At 40.0% G+C, this 17,555-nt stretch overlaps 1 protein-coding gene across 2 annotated transcripts in view; it reads right to left on the bottom strand.

The window, feature by feature from the left end:
• Positions 1–3,163, bottom strand: part of CCDC50 (coiled-coil domain containing 50) — a 77,791-nt gene extending 74,628 nt beyond the window's left edge. The window contains exon 1 of one of the 2 annotated variants that reach the window (XM_012806943.2): positions 2,848–3,163. In XM_012806943.2, coding sequence (XP_012662397.1) covers positions 2,848–2,896 — 49 coding nt within the window. In that variant the 5' untranslated portion in view covers positions 2,897–3,163. The remainder of the gene's footprint in view (positions 1–2,847) is intronic. The other variant, XM_012806944.2, reaches the window with a different exon arrangement.
• Positions 3,164–17,555: the final 14,392 nt, after the last annotated feature.

The following is a 17,555-nucleotide window of genomic DNA, read 5'->3' on the forward strand; positions in this document are numbered from 1 at the left end:
AATACTGTTCAAATATGTCTATTCCTTTGCCTAATATTCCCAAATTGAATGTTACATTTCAGGTTTAGATCTACTGATTTTAAAAGTGCTAGGAATTATTTCAAATCCTATTGCATAGAACCTCAAATATTTCAGAAAAAGTAAATTATTATGCTTAAATATTGGCAACAGTATTTTCCATTACAAAGAAGTATGCATATATTCCAAATATGCTTTTAACCAGAAAAAATGTGTTGACATTTAGTTGACTTATATCTTTTTACCTACAAATGAACTAAAACATTTCCCTTTGTCTCCTAGTTTAAGACAGATTTCCCAATATATAAATACTGCCACAGTTGTGTGTGTGTTTACAAAAGTTCTGTACAAATGACATTATCTTTGGCCTCCTTAAAAATGAAGTAAGCAAGCACTAGCTTTTAACCTAATGAAGATTTTTCAAATATCTACTGGACTGTCAGCTGCTACCCATGACCTCTGCTGACAAGTTCACGACAAAGGTCACAGGGTGCCCCACCCCCTCCTAAAGAAATGGCAGTGGAAAGGGGCAAATTTTCACTGCATTATTATTCACAATTTCTGTTGGAATCTACACCATGACACCAAACTGTGCATAAACTGTAACTACACATACATCTACCAAAGGTTTCAATTAAAAACAGAAGTGGAGGACACATTTTTTTTAAATGGAGTTCAAAAATCTTGTGTCAGAGTACTCAACAAATTGCTACTACATCTTCTCATATTTAGTATTTCAGTATTACAGTAGTCACAATGTTTGTACATGTTTTAGTCTCTTTAATTAGGGTGAAGCCAGTGTTGGGACTAACTGGGCCATAATTAAGAGATGTATTAGCTAAAGACATACTTTATTAGACTTGACTACTTCCCAGATCAGCAACTTAATCCCCAGAAGTAAGACATCTGTAGTGTATCATTTCCTTTGACGATCTTGGAACCAGAAAAGTCAGATGCTTATAAACACAATGATCTTCTCATTAATTTCTGACCACCTTCAAACTTAATACGTATTTAATTCCAACTTACTGAAGACACTTGAAAAAGCCACACATAATTTCCTTATTAATCTACTAGTCTATGTAAGATAGACTGCCAAACACCATATTCTGTAAAATGAACCAATCTGAATGTATTAAAGTCTAGTTTAGGAATGAAAAAATCTTGCATTTTTAAATAAAAGGAGTTTGTGAAACTCCTTAATAATACATTAAAATAAATCATATCTTAGTCAAGAAAAAGACCTAAGGGTAACATAAATGTACGTAAAAAAAGTTTACATTTTTTGTACCGTGGAACTACCCCCACACAATATGTAGCTCACAGCAGATCAAGAATTATTATGTTTTAGGTCTTTAATCTAACATTCTTTCCAGCTCCCAAGTTGTTGTTCCCAAAGAAAGTTTTAAGTCTTTTTCAGGTCAATCACATGAATAATACAATTACTATTTCATAAGACTTCTTTTTTGTTTGAACTCCAATTTTTATTCTATTCTTCATCCATTCTGTAGGAAGCACACACTCAATACAGACACACACACACACACAACTCGCATCCAAAAGCAAGAAATAAGCAATCTCTAAGACTAGGACTGTCAAATTAAAGTAATGATCTGCTTTTTCTATCATTTAGACAGCCTGGTCTTTACAGCACAAAGAGAAATGTAACTACATATGAATGCCCTAGTCTTTACCAAAGCCAAGCTGGTAACAGAAGAGAAAAATGCTAAGACCTCACATCCAAAGTCTAGCCCCATTACAAATTGTACATGAAATCAGTGATGAATCTCTAGTCTCGGTGTTTGAAACCATGGGAAAGAAGGCAGCCAAGGAGTCTTACTAATTTGGGTGGGAATTCTGGCTTGGCCTGAGTACCCACAAGACAATTTGAGTCAAATTAAGCTGGCAATTAACCACGCAGTTCCAAGAAAGCAAACATGGTTATTTTTCAATTCCACATTCCCAAGACACTTCAGGCCACAGTACTCAGTTTAAACAACTAACATCCACAACAAAGACAGGCTTTGCAAGCCATTGGAACTTGGATCTGAATAGCACTCTCCAACGTCTGTGCTTCCTAGGACCAAAGAAAAGCCAAAGATAACTCAAGGATAAGGTGATGCGACACCCAAGACCTCCATATAGATCCTGGGGCACTGATGAAGCATAGAAATGGGAAGTCAACTTGCAGTTAGCTAGGCCAGGCCAGTACCACTATTTCCCTGGATGTCGTTTAAAAACAAGGTCACCAGTCCCATGGTCCCCTAGCTCACTGCTTTTTGTAAGAAAATGTCAGAGCAGTTTCCCATCCACCCGCGCAGGGCAATGCAGGACTAAACTTTTAAACCTTGAGGAAGGTGGGAAAGTCAGCCAGCCAGACAGCGGCCTAGGAAAAGTGGGGAGAGGAGGAGGGAAAGAGTCATGTTTCAAAACAAAGGCTCCACACGAACCTCAATCCCTCCCCGCTTCCCAGCCTTCCAGCCAGCTAGGCTGGGCCTTAATTTTTTAAGAACAGTCCGTAACATTCACTCAGCTATTCCGCTTTCACCAAGGCTTTGCCATTCCCGGGAACGTTTGCCCTACTCCTTGCTGTGGGTGGTGCTATCCTCCCCCCATCCACTTACATAGTAAAAAGCAGCTTAGAACGTAAGTGACTTGCCCAAGGTCCCACAGTAGAACCGAAATTCAATTCCCTCACGTCCAGGTCAGGCGAGCACAAGGCTGGCGCCCCGCGAGGGCCGCGGGGGCCGAACTGATGATGCCCCTGCCCTGAGCGAACCCAGGCTGGGAAGGAAGAGGGGGCCTCCCGCTTCCCACCCCGGCCCCTACCTTCCTTGACTCCCGGCAGCTTGGACTGGTCGATACTGACTTCAGCCATATTGGGCCGGGGTCGCGGTCGCCCCTCGCCGCCGCTTCCCTGGCCGCGCCCGCAGAGAGCGGGCTCCGGGGCGCAGCGGCAGCGCCCGACGCGGCGCCGAGTCCGGCCGGCAGCGGGAGGGGGCCGGCCCGGCGAGGGCTGGCGACGAAGGCGGCGGGACTTGGCCCAGCACACCAGGCTCGCGGGCACAGCTGCCCCGCCGCAGCCACCTGCTCCGCGCCCCCGACCACGAGCGATGCCAAATAGCCGGAGCCCGGAAATGGACCCGAGCGGTCCGGTACGGAGGGAGAGAGGAGACAGAAAGCGGCGGGCGGGCGGGGGCGGGGGAGGGGAGCGCAGGTCTGTAACCGCAATCGCGAATGGCTGGCGAGCCGGGAGCAGCTCCGGCCGCCGCCGCCGCCGCCCGCGGGCTCCTTTGTGCTCGGCGACGCGCCCGCGGCTGGGCCCTGCCTCCCTCCCACGGGAGGGTCTCCTGTTGGTGGGCGGGGGGCGTGGCCTAAAGGCCCCAACAAAAAGGCCACACCGGTCTCCCAAAATAATACAATCGTTCCTGCCGGCGGTGTAGTCAGCATTCTGGGCTCTGCGTCTGGGACTGAGAGGGACACAGGATGTTTACTGTGTGCCCGCCTCTGTCTCAGACACCCTGTTAGCACTCAGGATTAGGGGGGCGATAAAACATGGGAATGAAACACCTCCAAGAAAATGTACAGAATTAGGAGCAGCTGATTACATTTTGAGCCAATTTTGTGAAGTGAGTGTTCACAACCAGCTGGAGAACTGAGTCATTCATTCATCAAAAATGCATGACTATCTACCCATTGTGATTTTCGGCACTGGGGGTGATAAAAATGTGTGTCAGACGTACCTCTGTTACAGATGTCACACATTGGACTATAATTATGACATTCCTACCTCCCTTAAATAGCCACCTTCTCCTCCTTCATCTCCTGGCACAGAATTCTCTCTCCCTTTGGGAAGCTACCCCTTTCCGGGTCCTTGGGGATGCGCCCCTCTCCTAAACTTGAGGGGTGGTGGAACCCCACTCCACCACCACCACTCTGCTCCCTCTGCCGCCTACACAAGCTCATCAAAGTGTGGGTTGTGTGACTAAGACAGGTCAAGAGTACTTTCCAGGGCTTATCACACAAATAGGGACAGATAAATATTCCATTTTCTCTGAGTAAGGTCTATCTCGGAAGGTCTACCAGACAGTGAACCCGAAATGAAGACAAAAGCAGAGGACAGAGGGAGATGAAAAGGGCATGTTCTGACGTTTCCACAGTAGCAAACCAGAATATCCCCAGAGCAACTGGCAGTTTTTCAGTTCTTGGTTTCTGAGATCTACTCCAGGCACCCTCTCAATTTATCCTCAGTTTTACTTAAGTTAGTAAAGGTTGATTTTCAGTCACTTACAGCTCACGTGTTTATCTGAACCTGACATTGACCAGACCCTAGACAGACTTTAGGCTAGCAAAACTTCAGCAGAAGGCTGTCCTAAACCAGAGGATGGGAAACTATAGCCCACGGGCCAAATCCAGCCTGCTGAATTTGAATGACGGCTTTTTACACGTTAAAATGGTTACATTTTAAATGGATAGGTAGATGGAACATAATATTTTCAATCTCACCTTTTAAGCCTCAAAGCCTAAAATATTTAAAATATTTATTATCAGACCCTTTACAGAAAAAAATCTGCCCACCCCTGTGCTGGGCAGACAGGACACTAAATTAAATGTGTGAATAAGAAGGAGGTACTATTAAAAGGTAAATTTAGGGTGATTATTTTTTTTTTTTAAGATGGAATCTTGCTCTGTCACCTCAGCTAAAGTGCAATGGCATCATCATAGCTCACTGCAAACTCAAACTCCTGGGCTCAGGGATCCTCCTACCTCAGCCTCTGGAGTAGCTGGAACTAAAGGCCTGTGACATTACACCAGGCTTTTTTAACTTTTAGTGGAGATAGCCCTTGCTTGCTCTTCCTCAGACTAGTCCTCAACTCCTGGCCTCAAGCCTTCCAGAGTGCTAGGATTACAGATGTGAGCCATCAAACTCAGCCTAAGGTGATTTTAATTGTCCTGACATCTAGGGACTTTTTAAATTTCCCATGGTCGTAGAGAATATTTGTAACAGTGGTGTTTTCTGTTTTTGTCTCCAAATCTATTGTTTCCGCTTCTCTACCCAGCTGTGCCTGGGAGGCTGACATCCTTGCCTGTGACTTCCTGTTGTGCTTCACCAATAGGAAGCCTTGGGAAAAAAACAAAAAGTGAGGAAAGAAATATCAGAGTATTCTTCTTTCCCGTATGCTAAGCCAACATCTCGGCCACGGATTGTGTCCCTCTATGACTACAATGCCTATCTAGAAGCCTCTTTTCCATGGATCTCTAAAAATATCATTTCTTCCTAGTGCCCCTTCAGGCCTTATGGCTTCTTCCCGCTGCTGTTAGTTCCCTGAACCCAGTTTATACCTCTGTAAATAGTCTCTTCGTGACATTCTTCTCTGTTAAGCCATTTTGACTGTGACTTCTGTTTCCTGCCTAGGCTCTGACTGATACAGTTAGATATGCCAAAAGGTCATTGTTTCATTTTCCTCAAAAATATCCACATTTCTGGCCCAGATAGAAAAATGAAAACATGATAGCAATGCCCTATTGTTTAGGCTGCCTTCAAAAGAAAAGTAATGAAAGAGATCAGGAGCCCCTCCAGTTGCTAGAACAGATGATTTGGAAATTCCCCCACACACTTGGGATTTCCTTTTCCAACTCTACACCCACTCTGTATCTGTCCTCAAACTCAGCAAACAATTAGAGCTCAGGGACCCTTCCAGTGTAAGACTGAAGGTAACATGGAAAACAGCTAAATATATTTTGAATATTTGTTTTATGGGGAGTGAATATATATTAATTTCTATAAGTAGTTTACATCTTTAAGTGTCCTGAAATGTTAATTTTGCAATAAAAAGAATCAAAAGGATAGGCTTCTCAGAGGGAATATAAATCCTGGATTTGGGGCAGATCCTAAACAAGTAATTTAGGGCCAAATCATAACTTGAATGCCATAGGGAGAAATTAAGTATTTATTTATAAAGTGATATGGAGCACCAGTTACTCTTTTTATATGGACAGTTAATATATTACATTTTCTATTTTAACAAGGTTAGGGAGGGAATGATAAGATATATGGAATAAAGTAAGGAGGGTTTGACCATAAGAACTCCAATGAGAAAACTATAAAATTCTACAGACACAGGGTGTGGGCTCCCAAATTGGAGCCTAATTGAAAGACTCTATTAGTTTGCCAGAACTGTGATAATAAAATACCACAGACTGGGTGGCTTAAACAATAGAAATTTGTTTTTGGGGGGTTTTTTTGTTTGTTTTTTCACAGTTCTGGAGGTTAGAAATCTGCCATTAAGGTTTGGTTTCTTCTGAAGCCATTCTCCTTGATTTGCAGATTGGATTGGAACCCACCCAAATGCCTTCATTTCAACTTAATCACCTCCTTAAAGGCCCTATCTCCAAATACAGTCACATTCTGAAATACTAGACACTAGCACTTCAACAGATGAATTTTAGGGAGGCACAATTCAGCCCCAAACGGAGCCCAGTGGGATGACGATCCACCCATACTTTCTGTCTGTCTTTACTCCAGCCAGCACTTAAAGCCTTTTTGCCTGGACCCTGAAAGCATATGTAAGTTCCTTTATCTTACTCAGGCTCCCAACTATCTCCATTTTCCCAAGCTCTTTCACTCTGTGCTATGGGACCCATGGTCAGTTCTCCACATAATGCCCTGAATCTCTTTTATGAATTTCCCCTTTTCCTTCTTTCCCTTGCATTCCCTATACCTAACTGAACATAGAAGTGCCATGGTTGGCTTCTTTTTATCTTATTGCCTCTTGAAGAACATGTTTCTTCCCCATTCTTAAGTATTTACAACTTTTTTAAAAACTCATACGCTCAGATTATATCATATACTATATTTCCTTTCCCCCATATCCTCCTCTGTACACCTCTGAGTAACTTCTCATTCTTTAAAGGTGACAGCTTTTTCTCACTGTGTCTGGCACAGCAGAACTCTGGGTGATTTAAATTTCTACATAGACATTACTTCTGGTAAGCTTCTCTCTCTTTCCTTGACATCCTTAATTCTTATGCCCAGCCCATTCTTATTCAGTCTTATGCCCAGCCCATCTGTCTTACTCCATTTTCTGTTGCTTATAATAGAATAGCTGAAACTGGGCAATTTATAAAGAAAGGGAATTCACTTCCTGTAGTTATGAATACTGAGACGTCTAAGGCAAAGTGTCACATCTGGTGAGAGCCTTCTTGCTGTAGGGACATTCCCCAGAGTCCAGAGGCAGCCCAGGGCATCATCACAAAATGAGGGGGCTGAGTGTTCTAGCTCAAGTCTCTTTTCTTCTTATTATAAAGCCACCAGTCCCACTTTTAGGGGACCAGGATTCATAGCCTGTTAATCCATTAATTCAAAATTCATCAGGCCCTCATGACCAAATCACCTCTTAAAGGCACCTCTTAGTACTGCCACACTGGGGACTAAATTTCAACGTGAGTTTTAGAAGGAAGGGGTAACATTCAAGCCATTGCACCATATCAGCCAAACAGTTGCAGGGTCATTGAGTAGAATGAGTTGTTATTAAAAACTCATCCTTCTTGAAACTCAAACACCCCTTCTTCAACTACCATTTCTATTTCTCCACCACATTCCTAGGAATAACCTAACTCCAACAATTATTCAATCATACAAGAACCTATAATCTGTCCTACCACCTTGGTACTGACTCTCACTTGGTCTTGTGCCCCATTTTCTCCTTAATTGATTTAAATTCTGCAGCTCATTTTGGCAGACATTCCCTACTGCATACTCTCAACGTTCTTGTATCTGTCTTCCTCCTTCCTATGTGCTTGGAAATGTGCAAACCAGGGTTAGTTCACTATCAATTCTACGTGTTGCCTGGGTTAATTAATTTCGTAGTCTAAGAGACTCTAATTGCACACCACCTTCTCTCTTACGTACAAGGTCCTTAGCCTGTCTTTACTCTTGGTATCTTAGATTTATGAGAAGATCAAAGCATTGATAAAAGAACTTCCACATCTCACCTTTTCCAAATCTATCAACCCACCTGTCTACTCTGTCTAAAACTAGCATCTTCACTTGTTCACTGGATATTTCAGTGATAGTTAAAACAATTAGCAACCAGAATGGCAAAAGCATGAACATAGTTCCAGAGCAGTTTATGAAGCTTTCTGCTGTTCCGGTTGTTACCCTTTATTTTCTGGATGGTGGGAAGGTCCAGGAAGTCACTAGGCTCAAAACAGCAATTATTTACAAACCATCCTGAAAGTATGTTAATATTTTTTAAATCATCGTAGCTGTGGTCATACATATCTGCTGAATATCAGACCTGATTAGACCTGCTCCCCTCACTTTCTCAAGAATATTGCTCCTCTGGGTTGCTTCATTTTTTTCTCTCTGCTACATACTTTACAACAACTTTCAAACTTGCTATAATTCCTCTGTCTTAACAAAAACTACCTATGACCCCAAATTCCTGTTAAAGTATTACCATATTTTTCTGCATCCCTTTAAAGCAAATCTCCTTGCAATATTTGTCCACTTTAATAACTACACTTCCTACACTTTCTCCTCTTTCTACTGTTCTATTCTTTCTTGAACGCATTCCAATACACTTTTTATCTACATAGCGCCAAAGAAACCATTTTTTTTTTATCAGTATTAGGAATGACCTCCAGGTTACCAATCCAGAAATCAGCCCTCAGTTCTCCTCCTACTGGCTAATTGTCAGCATTTAACAGAGATGATCTGCCTCTCATTTTTGAAACATTGTTTTGGTTCATGTTTGTTATTTTTCTTTTATTTTGTTTCTTGTTTATCTCCTTTATCTCCTGAAACAACTTAAGATAATTGGCCACATAGTTGAAAGGTGACCCAAGCCAATGAATGCTCAACTCCTGTGTTCTTTTTATAGATACTGTGTCCCAGGTATATGATGCATACATGTGTATATATGCACACAGTCATTTATGGATTTGTATATAATATTATATGGAGATGTATACAAACACATTTATTATCAAGGAGGAACAAATAAGGCACCAAACTGTTTTGAAAACTTGACTAAGTCCCAATTGCTTGTTCTTTTACGATCTCTGACTACACAGTCCATAAAAGATTTGTGTAAACACAGACATTATTTTGGAATCATGCCTTGAGTATCATTGCAATAAATCAAGACTAAAAATTTCCTTTGGTTATCATGCCCTGTCCAAACATGAGTGTGGAGTTTCTTTAAAATATTTTAGCCAGTGGGGGACACAACTACACCAGGGACTTTACCTAACAAATGCAAACATTATAACCTAATTGTTTGTACCCTCATACTAATCTGAAATTTAAAGAAAAAGAAATAAAATATTTCAGCCAATTCACTTCTCGCCACATATTTCAAATACTCCCAATTTTACTAGAGAAATTTCATTTCTTATATTCATTAAATGGTGCCATAAAGTTTCTGCTATTAATCTAAGATTTTAAAAACAGGTAAAGTTCTGATTATAACTTCCCCTAGAGCAGTGGTTCTTCCCAATGCTGCGGCTCTTTAATATAGTTCCTGTGGATCGTGACCCACAGGCTGAGAACCGCTGCCCTAGAGTGTAGCCTTTTAAGAGTTAAAGTTCTATTAACCAGGGAGAAGCCCTCCTGGCCTGATCACCTGTTAAAGGCCCTGCCTCTTAATACCGTCACATTGGCAACCCCTGAATTTTGGAGCAGATGCGTTCAAACCCTAGTACCAACTGACTACTTTTTCACGTTTACATGAAGGTTTAATTGGTGTATAGCATGAATGACACAACTAATCTCCTTCTTTCTTCCATACTTCTTGCCTCCCCTGTGCCTAATCTCTGGGCTCCCACAGTTGTCACAACCAAAACATTACGGTCATCTTTTTACTACTCTCTTTCTTTCATATCCTACATCTATCTGTCAGACTCAAAATATAACTGATGTGGCACCACACTTCATTCCCTGAGTGCTACCCCCACGGTCCAAGCCCTTAACAGCCCTCACGTGGATTTTCGTCATAAGTTCTTTTCCAGTTTCTTGTTTCTGCCCTGTTCTATGTGAGTTCATGGACACAGCAGCCAGTGTGACTTACAAGTGTGCCAAAGTATGGCATTCCTTTGTCCGTAAACTTACAGCAGCGTGTTATCTTCCTCATGATTCAATCCCAAGTGCTGGGCACAAATGACGAGTTGCTGCAGTCCTTCCTCTCGTGACTCTCCTCACTGCCTTCCTGTCACACTGCCCACCCTGGCGTGCCTTGAGTAAGCCTTGGGTATTCTTCCTCAGGTCCTTTGCATTTAACTGGTCTCCCTTCCTGGAAAGTCCCCCCCACCATACGTGCCAATAATTGCATGATTTACTCCTATCTGCTCAAATGTTACTTTCCAGACAGACCTTCCCTCATCTTATCTACAATGGCAACACAATCTCTGTCATTCCGTATCTTGCCCACTGCTTTTTCTCTCATGTCAGACACTCCTACAGATGTTATATGTTTCTAGGTTTAGTTATTATGTTTGTTCAATCTCCCAGGAATTTTTTTTTTTTTTTATAGAGACAGAGTCTCACTTTGTTGCTCTTGGTAGAGTGCCATGGCATCACACAGCTCGCAGCAACCGCCAACTCCTGGGCTTAGGTGATTCTCTTGCCTCAGCCTCCCAAGTAGCTGGGACTACAGGCACCCGCCACAACACCCGGCTACTTTTTTGTTGCAGTTTGGCCAGGGCCAGGTTTGAACCTGCCACCCTTGTTATATGGGGGTGGCACCCTACTCACTGAGCTACAGGCACTGCCCAAGACTAGAATTTTGTCTATCTGGATTACTACTGTAATCAGAAATACATAAAATAGTATTGGCATGTAATAGCTGCTTAGCTGCTTGTAAAATATATGTTGAATAAAATGTTGTATAAAGCATTTGGTAAAGAATCATTAAAGTAAACTATGTAATTATACTGATCAAATAATTTTTTTTTTCCAAAAAAGTAAGCTTACAAGGAAAAATAGGTCTGGGCTTTTTTGTTGTTGTTTGTTTGTTTTAGTTTTGAGATAGAGTCTCACTTTCTTGCCTAGGCTAAGTGCCTTGGCATCATGGCTAACAACAACTTCAAACTCCTGGGCTCAACCAATCCTCTTGCCTCAGCCTCTGAGTAGCTGAGACTACAGTTGCCAGCCACAATTCCTGGCTGGTGGTGGTTGTTGTTGTTGTTGTTGTTGTTGTTTGGGTAGAGACAGAGTTTCACTTTATCACTCTCGGTAGAATGCCATGGCATCTCACAGCTCACAGCAACCTCCAACTCCTAGGCTTAGGCAATTCTCTTGCCTCAGCCTTCCAAGTGGTTGGGACTACAGGTGCCCACCACAATGCCCGGCTGTTGTTGTTGTTGTTGTTGTTTGTTGCAGTTTGACCAGGGCCAGGGCTAGGTTTGAACCGGCCACCCTTGTTATATGGGGCCAGCGCCCTGCCCACTGAGCCACAGGCGCCACCCCTTTTTTTCTATTTTTAGTAGAGATGGATCTTACTCTTGCTCAGGCTGGTATAGATTTTTGGAACTTATGATAATAACTCCAGCATCCAACAGAGTTTCACTCTGTTGCCTATATAGAGTGCCTTGGCATCATGGCTTACAGTAATCTCAAACTCCTGAACTCAAGCAACTCATCTGGCTCAGTCTCTCTGAGTACTAGGATTACAAGCATGAGCCACTATGCCCAGTCAGAAATAGTTTTTAATAAAATAGATTTTTAAGGAAAGAACCTAGACATACTTGGAAAGTAAGTGTAATTAACGATTTAGAGACAAAATTGGGTTAAAAAAAAAAACTCCTACTTTACCATCAGGACACTGCAAATTATATGACCATGTTCTGAAGTCTAAATTTTGCATAGGCGCCATTCATTTATTACAGATAAATAAATTTCTAGTTTGAAAAAGAAATAAAAGAAGAACTAGATTAATGACTACTACTACAAGAGTGAAGGCAAGAGAAAATGATAAAGAAAGTGAATCCATGTGTAGCCAGGGCAAGGGAATCTCAGCCAAGAAGCTTGGCAGGGATGAGGTAGGATGTCAGCAATTTTGATATCCAGGGATATTAAACACATTGACACAGGCACTGATTGGTGCAAGGAGTATTACACAAAGAGGACATGAGCTAACAAAAAGCCAGGGCAAGAGTCAAGAAAATATGAGCTTTAGAATGGTGTCCCTAACCTTTTGGTTTTGCATACAGACATTTTGGATGCTGGAGCTATTATTATAAGCTCCAAAAATCAGCATCAGTAATTATCCAGATGGTATGAACTAAAAAGTTTTCATGAAGCATATTTTGAATTTTTAAATGAACACAAGTACACTATTTACAAATATTATTAAGATCATGTGACTTGTGATTATGTATTTTTTTTCAATCAAAGTTTACTAAAAAAAGTTATGCATGGAGGCAGATCCTGATTAATAGGAGATCCTTATGCCGGAAAAGACTGGAACTCAATGAGAGAGGACGAACCACACACTCAGAATTTTTCTTTAGGAGGCCCATAGTTTAGGAAACTCCTTTTCCACATGATACTTTTCTCATGATTTCACATTTGTACAATTTCCTCAATATTTTGCTTGGCTCTATGTGGAAAATGTTAAAATATGAAAGGCATTCAATGTTAGTCAGAACTCTAGTAAAAGTATAAAAATATGAATGGGAAATATGATTATAGTGGCTACCTCTGGGAAGGGAAGAAAGCAATATAGAATGTGGAAAAGTGGGTCTCATAGATTATGTTTTCAAAAACGACCACAACACTGGTTCCCATCACACATGTCCTCCTACGACAGAATTGTAACCCTCCATCAAAATGTAGAATCTATTCCCCATACCCATTGAATCTGGGCTGGACTCGAGACTAATGGATCAATAAAATATAGTAGAAGTGACATTCTGGGACTTAATAAAGCCATACAGCTTCTGCTTTTATGTTCTGAAAGAAGTCAGTTGTCCTGTAAAAAATCTGACTCCTAATATTACTGTGCTGTCAGAAGTTTAATTAGCTGTGTGGAGGGTCTATGTGGAAGAGAACAAAGACCCCAGCAACGTACCCAGTGGAGCTCTCCCAACTGACTGCTGATTACCAATCATTTTGGAAAGGGATCTTTAAAACCTAGTTGAGCTATCCCAAATAGCTGACCTCAAATAATTTGCATAAATTTGAATAAATAAATGAATGCTCAAACACTGACCTCAAATAATTTGCATAAATTTGAATAAATAAATGAATGCTCTTGTTTAAAGTCAATAAGCTGTGGAGTGCTCTCTTATGCAGCAGTAGATAACCAAAAGGTATGTTTCAATTATGATAGAATCTCCATAGTTGACCACTTCTCTACATTGACCACCTCCTTCAGTTGACTTAATTTTCATAGCCCAGACATGCAACACATATACAAATCAGTACAGTAAACCTAATTCCTTATGCTGGCCACCTTCATATGTTGGCCAGTTTGTTACAGTCCCTTGGGTGGTCAGCTTGCAGAGGTTTTACTGTATATTGAGAAAAGGCCACATATTTGCAACAGAGGCAGGGTCTGAATGTTTACCTTGAATCTGGGTGTGCTATCTTAGCAACTATTTTATTTTCTATGAGAAATAGTATGTATTTCATAATATAAAAATCTTCTGGCCAAGGTGGAATAAATAGTTCTAAATGAGTTCTCCTCCATAAATTACTACAAGACCGGAGAACACATTTGGGGCACCTGTTCTCAAGGACTGAGCAATAGGTAATATAACTCCGGCAGTGGAAAAAACACAGACGGTTTTCCTTCTGGTCTCAACACCACAACAGCAATCAATGCAGAACACTTCTATGCCCAGGTGTGTGTGTGCAATCAATTCCACAGTGTATACCAACTGGATGTCCACCACTTCAATCTACATATCCAAGAAGCTCAGAAAATTTTAAAACCAAGAAATTAAAAAAAAAAGAATACCCAGGAAAGTCTGGTCAAAATGCTGACAACCACAGACGAAAAGAGAAAAACCTTCAAAGCCTCCCCCCACAATAGCACATTACCCACAAGGAAACAACTATATAAGTGATGCACAGAAATAATACTGCCCAGAAAATAAAATTATGGCTTTAACATGATTAAGAACAATATCAAATATTTATAAATTAATATTTAATATCTAATACAATGGTGTTTCAAAAATAAAAATATTGTAAAAATATTAATATCTAGCATAAAAATGCTGAGAATATGTGTAATCACAGACTGTAATCTACAAAAATTACGTAATTTCAAGAGAATTAAGGAAAGGATGACAAATGGAATTTTAGATTCGGGGGAAAAAATCTAAATATGAAGATACATTTTCCAAAAATTACTTTCTTTGTTCTTTTGTCTTTATTTCCCTAATTGACAACTGTTTAAAGCAAAAGAAAAAAATATCCTTACAAGGTAATGTTTATAAAGCATGTAGAAATAAAATTAATGACAACAGCAACACAAAGTATTGGCTAGATAAATGAAATTAAATTGCTATGAGAGTTAAATGTAAAAGACTCAGAAGTTAGGAGGAAGAACACCACCCAATTCACTTTATGTGTTAAGCATAGCACTGAATACAAAACCCAACAAAAATACTGTATGAAAATAGCAATGTAGACTAAGATTATCATGAAAATAGATACAAAAATCATTAGCAAAATATTAACAAATCAAAGCTAGAAATATATAAAAGGAATAATATGTAAATGTGAAATGGGATTTTCCCAAGAATGCAAAGTTAAATATTCAAAAATCAATCAAGGTAATTCATCATCTCAATAGGTGTCAAAAACACTTTTGACAAAAATGAACCAATTTATAGTTTAAAGCACAAATAAAGTCTCAGTAGACCAGGAAGAGAAAGAAACTTCCTTAATATTGTAAGAGTAACCGATGGAAAAAACACAGTTACCTTCAAACATATTGGTGAAATATTGCATGATTTCCTCCAGAGATTAAGGACAAAGAGAGGATATTAACTCTCTCAATTTACATTGAGCATTTTACTAGGTGATATTCACTAGTGCAATAAGAAAAAAAGAAAATCAACTACACACAGATTTGAAAAGCAGTAAAGCTTTGTTTATATGTGATATGACTGTCTAAATTAAAACCCTAAGAATCCACAAATCAACTACGAAAAATAATAAATTTGAAACAATTTTGCAGTTCTATATATGGGCAATAAACAATTAGAAAGTAAAAATTTAAAAATCCATTTGCTTTGGCATCAAAATATAGAAAATTCTTAGGAATAGGTTTAATAAGTATATTCCAGACATCTAGTCACAACACTCCACAATATTGCTCATAGGAATCAAAAACAATCCAAAGTGAAGAATTGTTGTGTCTTCACAGATTGCAAGAAAGAATATTTTTAAGAAATCAATAGTTTAAAAAATTGGTCTATAGGTATAATGAAATTCTACTTAAAATTTTAAGACACTATTTTTTAAAAATTGAGAAGCTGGTTCGAAATTTAATACAGAAATGCAAATACTAGAATGGCCAGGACAATTTTGAAAAAGAAGAAAATTTGTGACCTTACAGTGCCTGTTTTCAATTTTTATTATAAAACTATATTAATCAAGACTATAGTACTGACATAAGGAAATAACAGTGAAATAAAATAGAGAACTCAGATTTTCTCTCTCTCTCTCTCAATTGATTTATCTATAAAGAAGCAAGATAATTCAATAGGAAAGGATTGTCTTTTTAGTGACTCACTCCTGTGAGTGTGAAATGTTACAAAAACATCAAAAAATGTTTTAACAGTTATTAATGTTAAGTGTAACTTGTTGAAAATTTTCTATGTTCATGAAGGATATTGGTCTATAGTTTTGTTGTTGTTGTTCTTGTGTCCTTTCTTGGCTTGGGTCAAGATGATACTGGCTTCATAGAATAATTTGAGGAGGATTCCCTCCTACTCAGTATTATGGAATAATTCCTGTATTATGGATGCAAGATTTTCTTTGTAGGTCAGATAGACTTCAACTGTGAATCATTCTGGTCAAGGGCTTTTCTGTTGTTGTTTGTTGAGAGGTATTTTCACTGCTGTTTTGATCACTGTTCATTATTGGTCTGTTCAGTAGTTGTATTTCTTCCTGTTGAGTCTTGTGAGGTCGTGTGTTTCCAGGACCTTGTCTATTTCTTCTATATTCTCTAGTTTATATAAGTAGAGATTTATATAATATTCAAGAGCACATCAAACAAATAATCTGCCAGGACCACGTGGGCTTCACCCCAGGGATGCAAGGATGGTTCAACATGTATAAATCAATAGATACGATTGACCACATAAACAGAAGCAAAAAGAAAGATTATCCAATCACCTTAATATGGTAGTTCTCAACCTTCCTAATGCCGCAACCCTTTAATATAGTTCCTCATGTTGTGGTGACCCCCAAACATAAAATTATTTTCATTGCTATAAATAGGAACTGTATTAAAGGGTCTCAGCATTAGGAAGGTTGAGAACCACTGCCTTAATAGATGCAGAAAAAGCATTTGGCAAAATCCAGCAAACTTCATGGTAAAAACCCTTATCAAACTAAGCATAGAAGGAGTATATTTCAGAATTATAAAAGCCATATGTGACAAACTCACAGCCAACGTCATACTGAATGGAAAAGTTGAAAGCATTCCCCCTAAGAACTGGAACAAGAGAAGGATTCTCAGTATCGCCACTTCTATTCGAAATATTGGTTGCAGTCCCAGCCAGAGCAATCAGACAAGAGAAGTAAATCAAGGGCGTGCAAATGGGGACAGAAGAGGTCAAACGATCACTCTTTTTTGATTATTATGATCTCTAGAAAATCCCAAAGATTCCACCAAGAGTCTCCTAGAATTAATAAATAAATCCAATAAAGTCTCAGTGTTCCCACCCCTAAGGCCCTGGTCTCAGTTGCCGCAGGAAGGAACCAGGCATGACACAGATTAGAAGTACAAGCTTGCGGGAGGCGGGCTAGCCTTAAGTGCAGGGTAGCCCAGAACCCCCTCTGCAATAGCTATTTATTAAGGTTATACACAACAAGTGCGAAGAGTTAAGAGAATGATATACACAACATATGTGGAGAGTTAAGGCCATTACATATGAGGGCTGCATACGTAAGGATTGCCACATGCTCTTTCCTCATGTGTTCTTTCCCCAAAACCCCCATGAAGAACTACTAAGCATTGGCTCGGCACCTGTGGCTCAAGCGGCTAAGGCTCCAGCCACATACACCTAAGGTGGTGGGTTCGAATCTAGCCTGGACCTGCCAAACAACAATGATGGCTGCAACCAAAAAATAGCCGGGCGTTGTGGTGGGCACCTGTGATCCCAGCTACTTGGGAGGCAGAGGTAGGAGACTCTCTTGAGCCCAGGAGTTAGAGGTTGTTGTGAGCTGTGATGCCACAGCACTCTACCCAAGGGGACAGCTTGAGGCTCTGTCTCAAAAAATTAATAAATAAATAAAATAAAATAAAATAAAGCACTCCAAGAACCAAGGACCCAGGCAACTGTCTGAAACC

Source organism: Otolemur garnettii, unplaced genomic scaffold (assembly GCF_000181295.1).
Source record: "Otolemur garnettii isolate 467f Iridium unplaced genomic scaffold, OtoGar3 scaffold00060, whole genome shotgun sequence".
In the NCBI taxonomy this organism is placed as follows: Eukaryota; Metazoa; Chordata; class Mammalia; order Primates; family Galagidae; genus Otolemur; species Otolemur garnettii.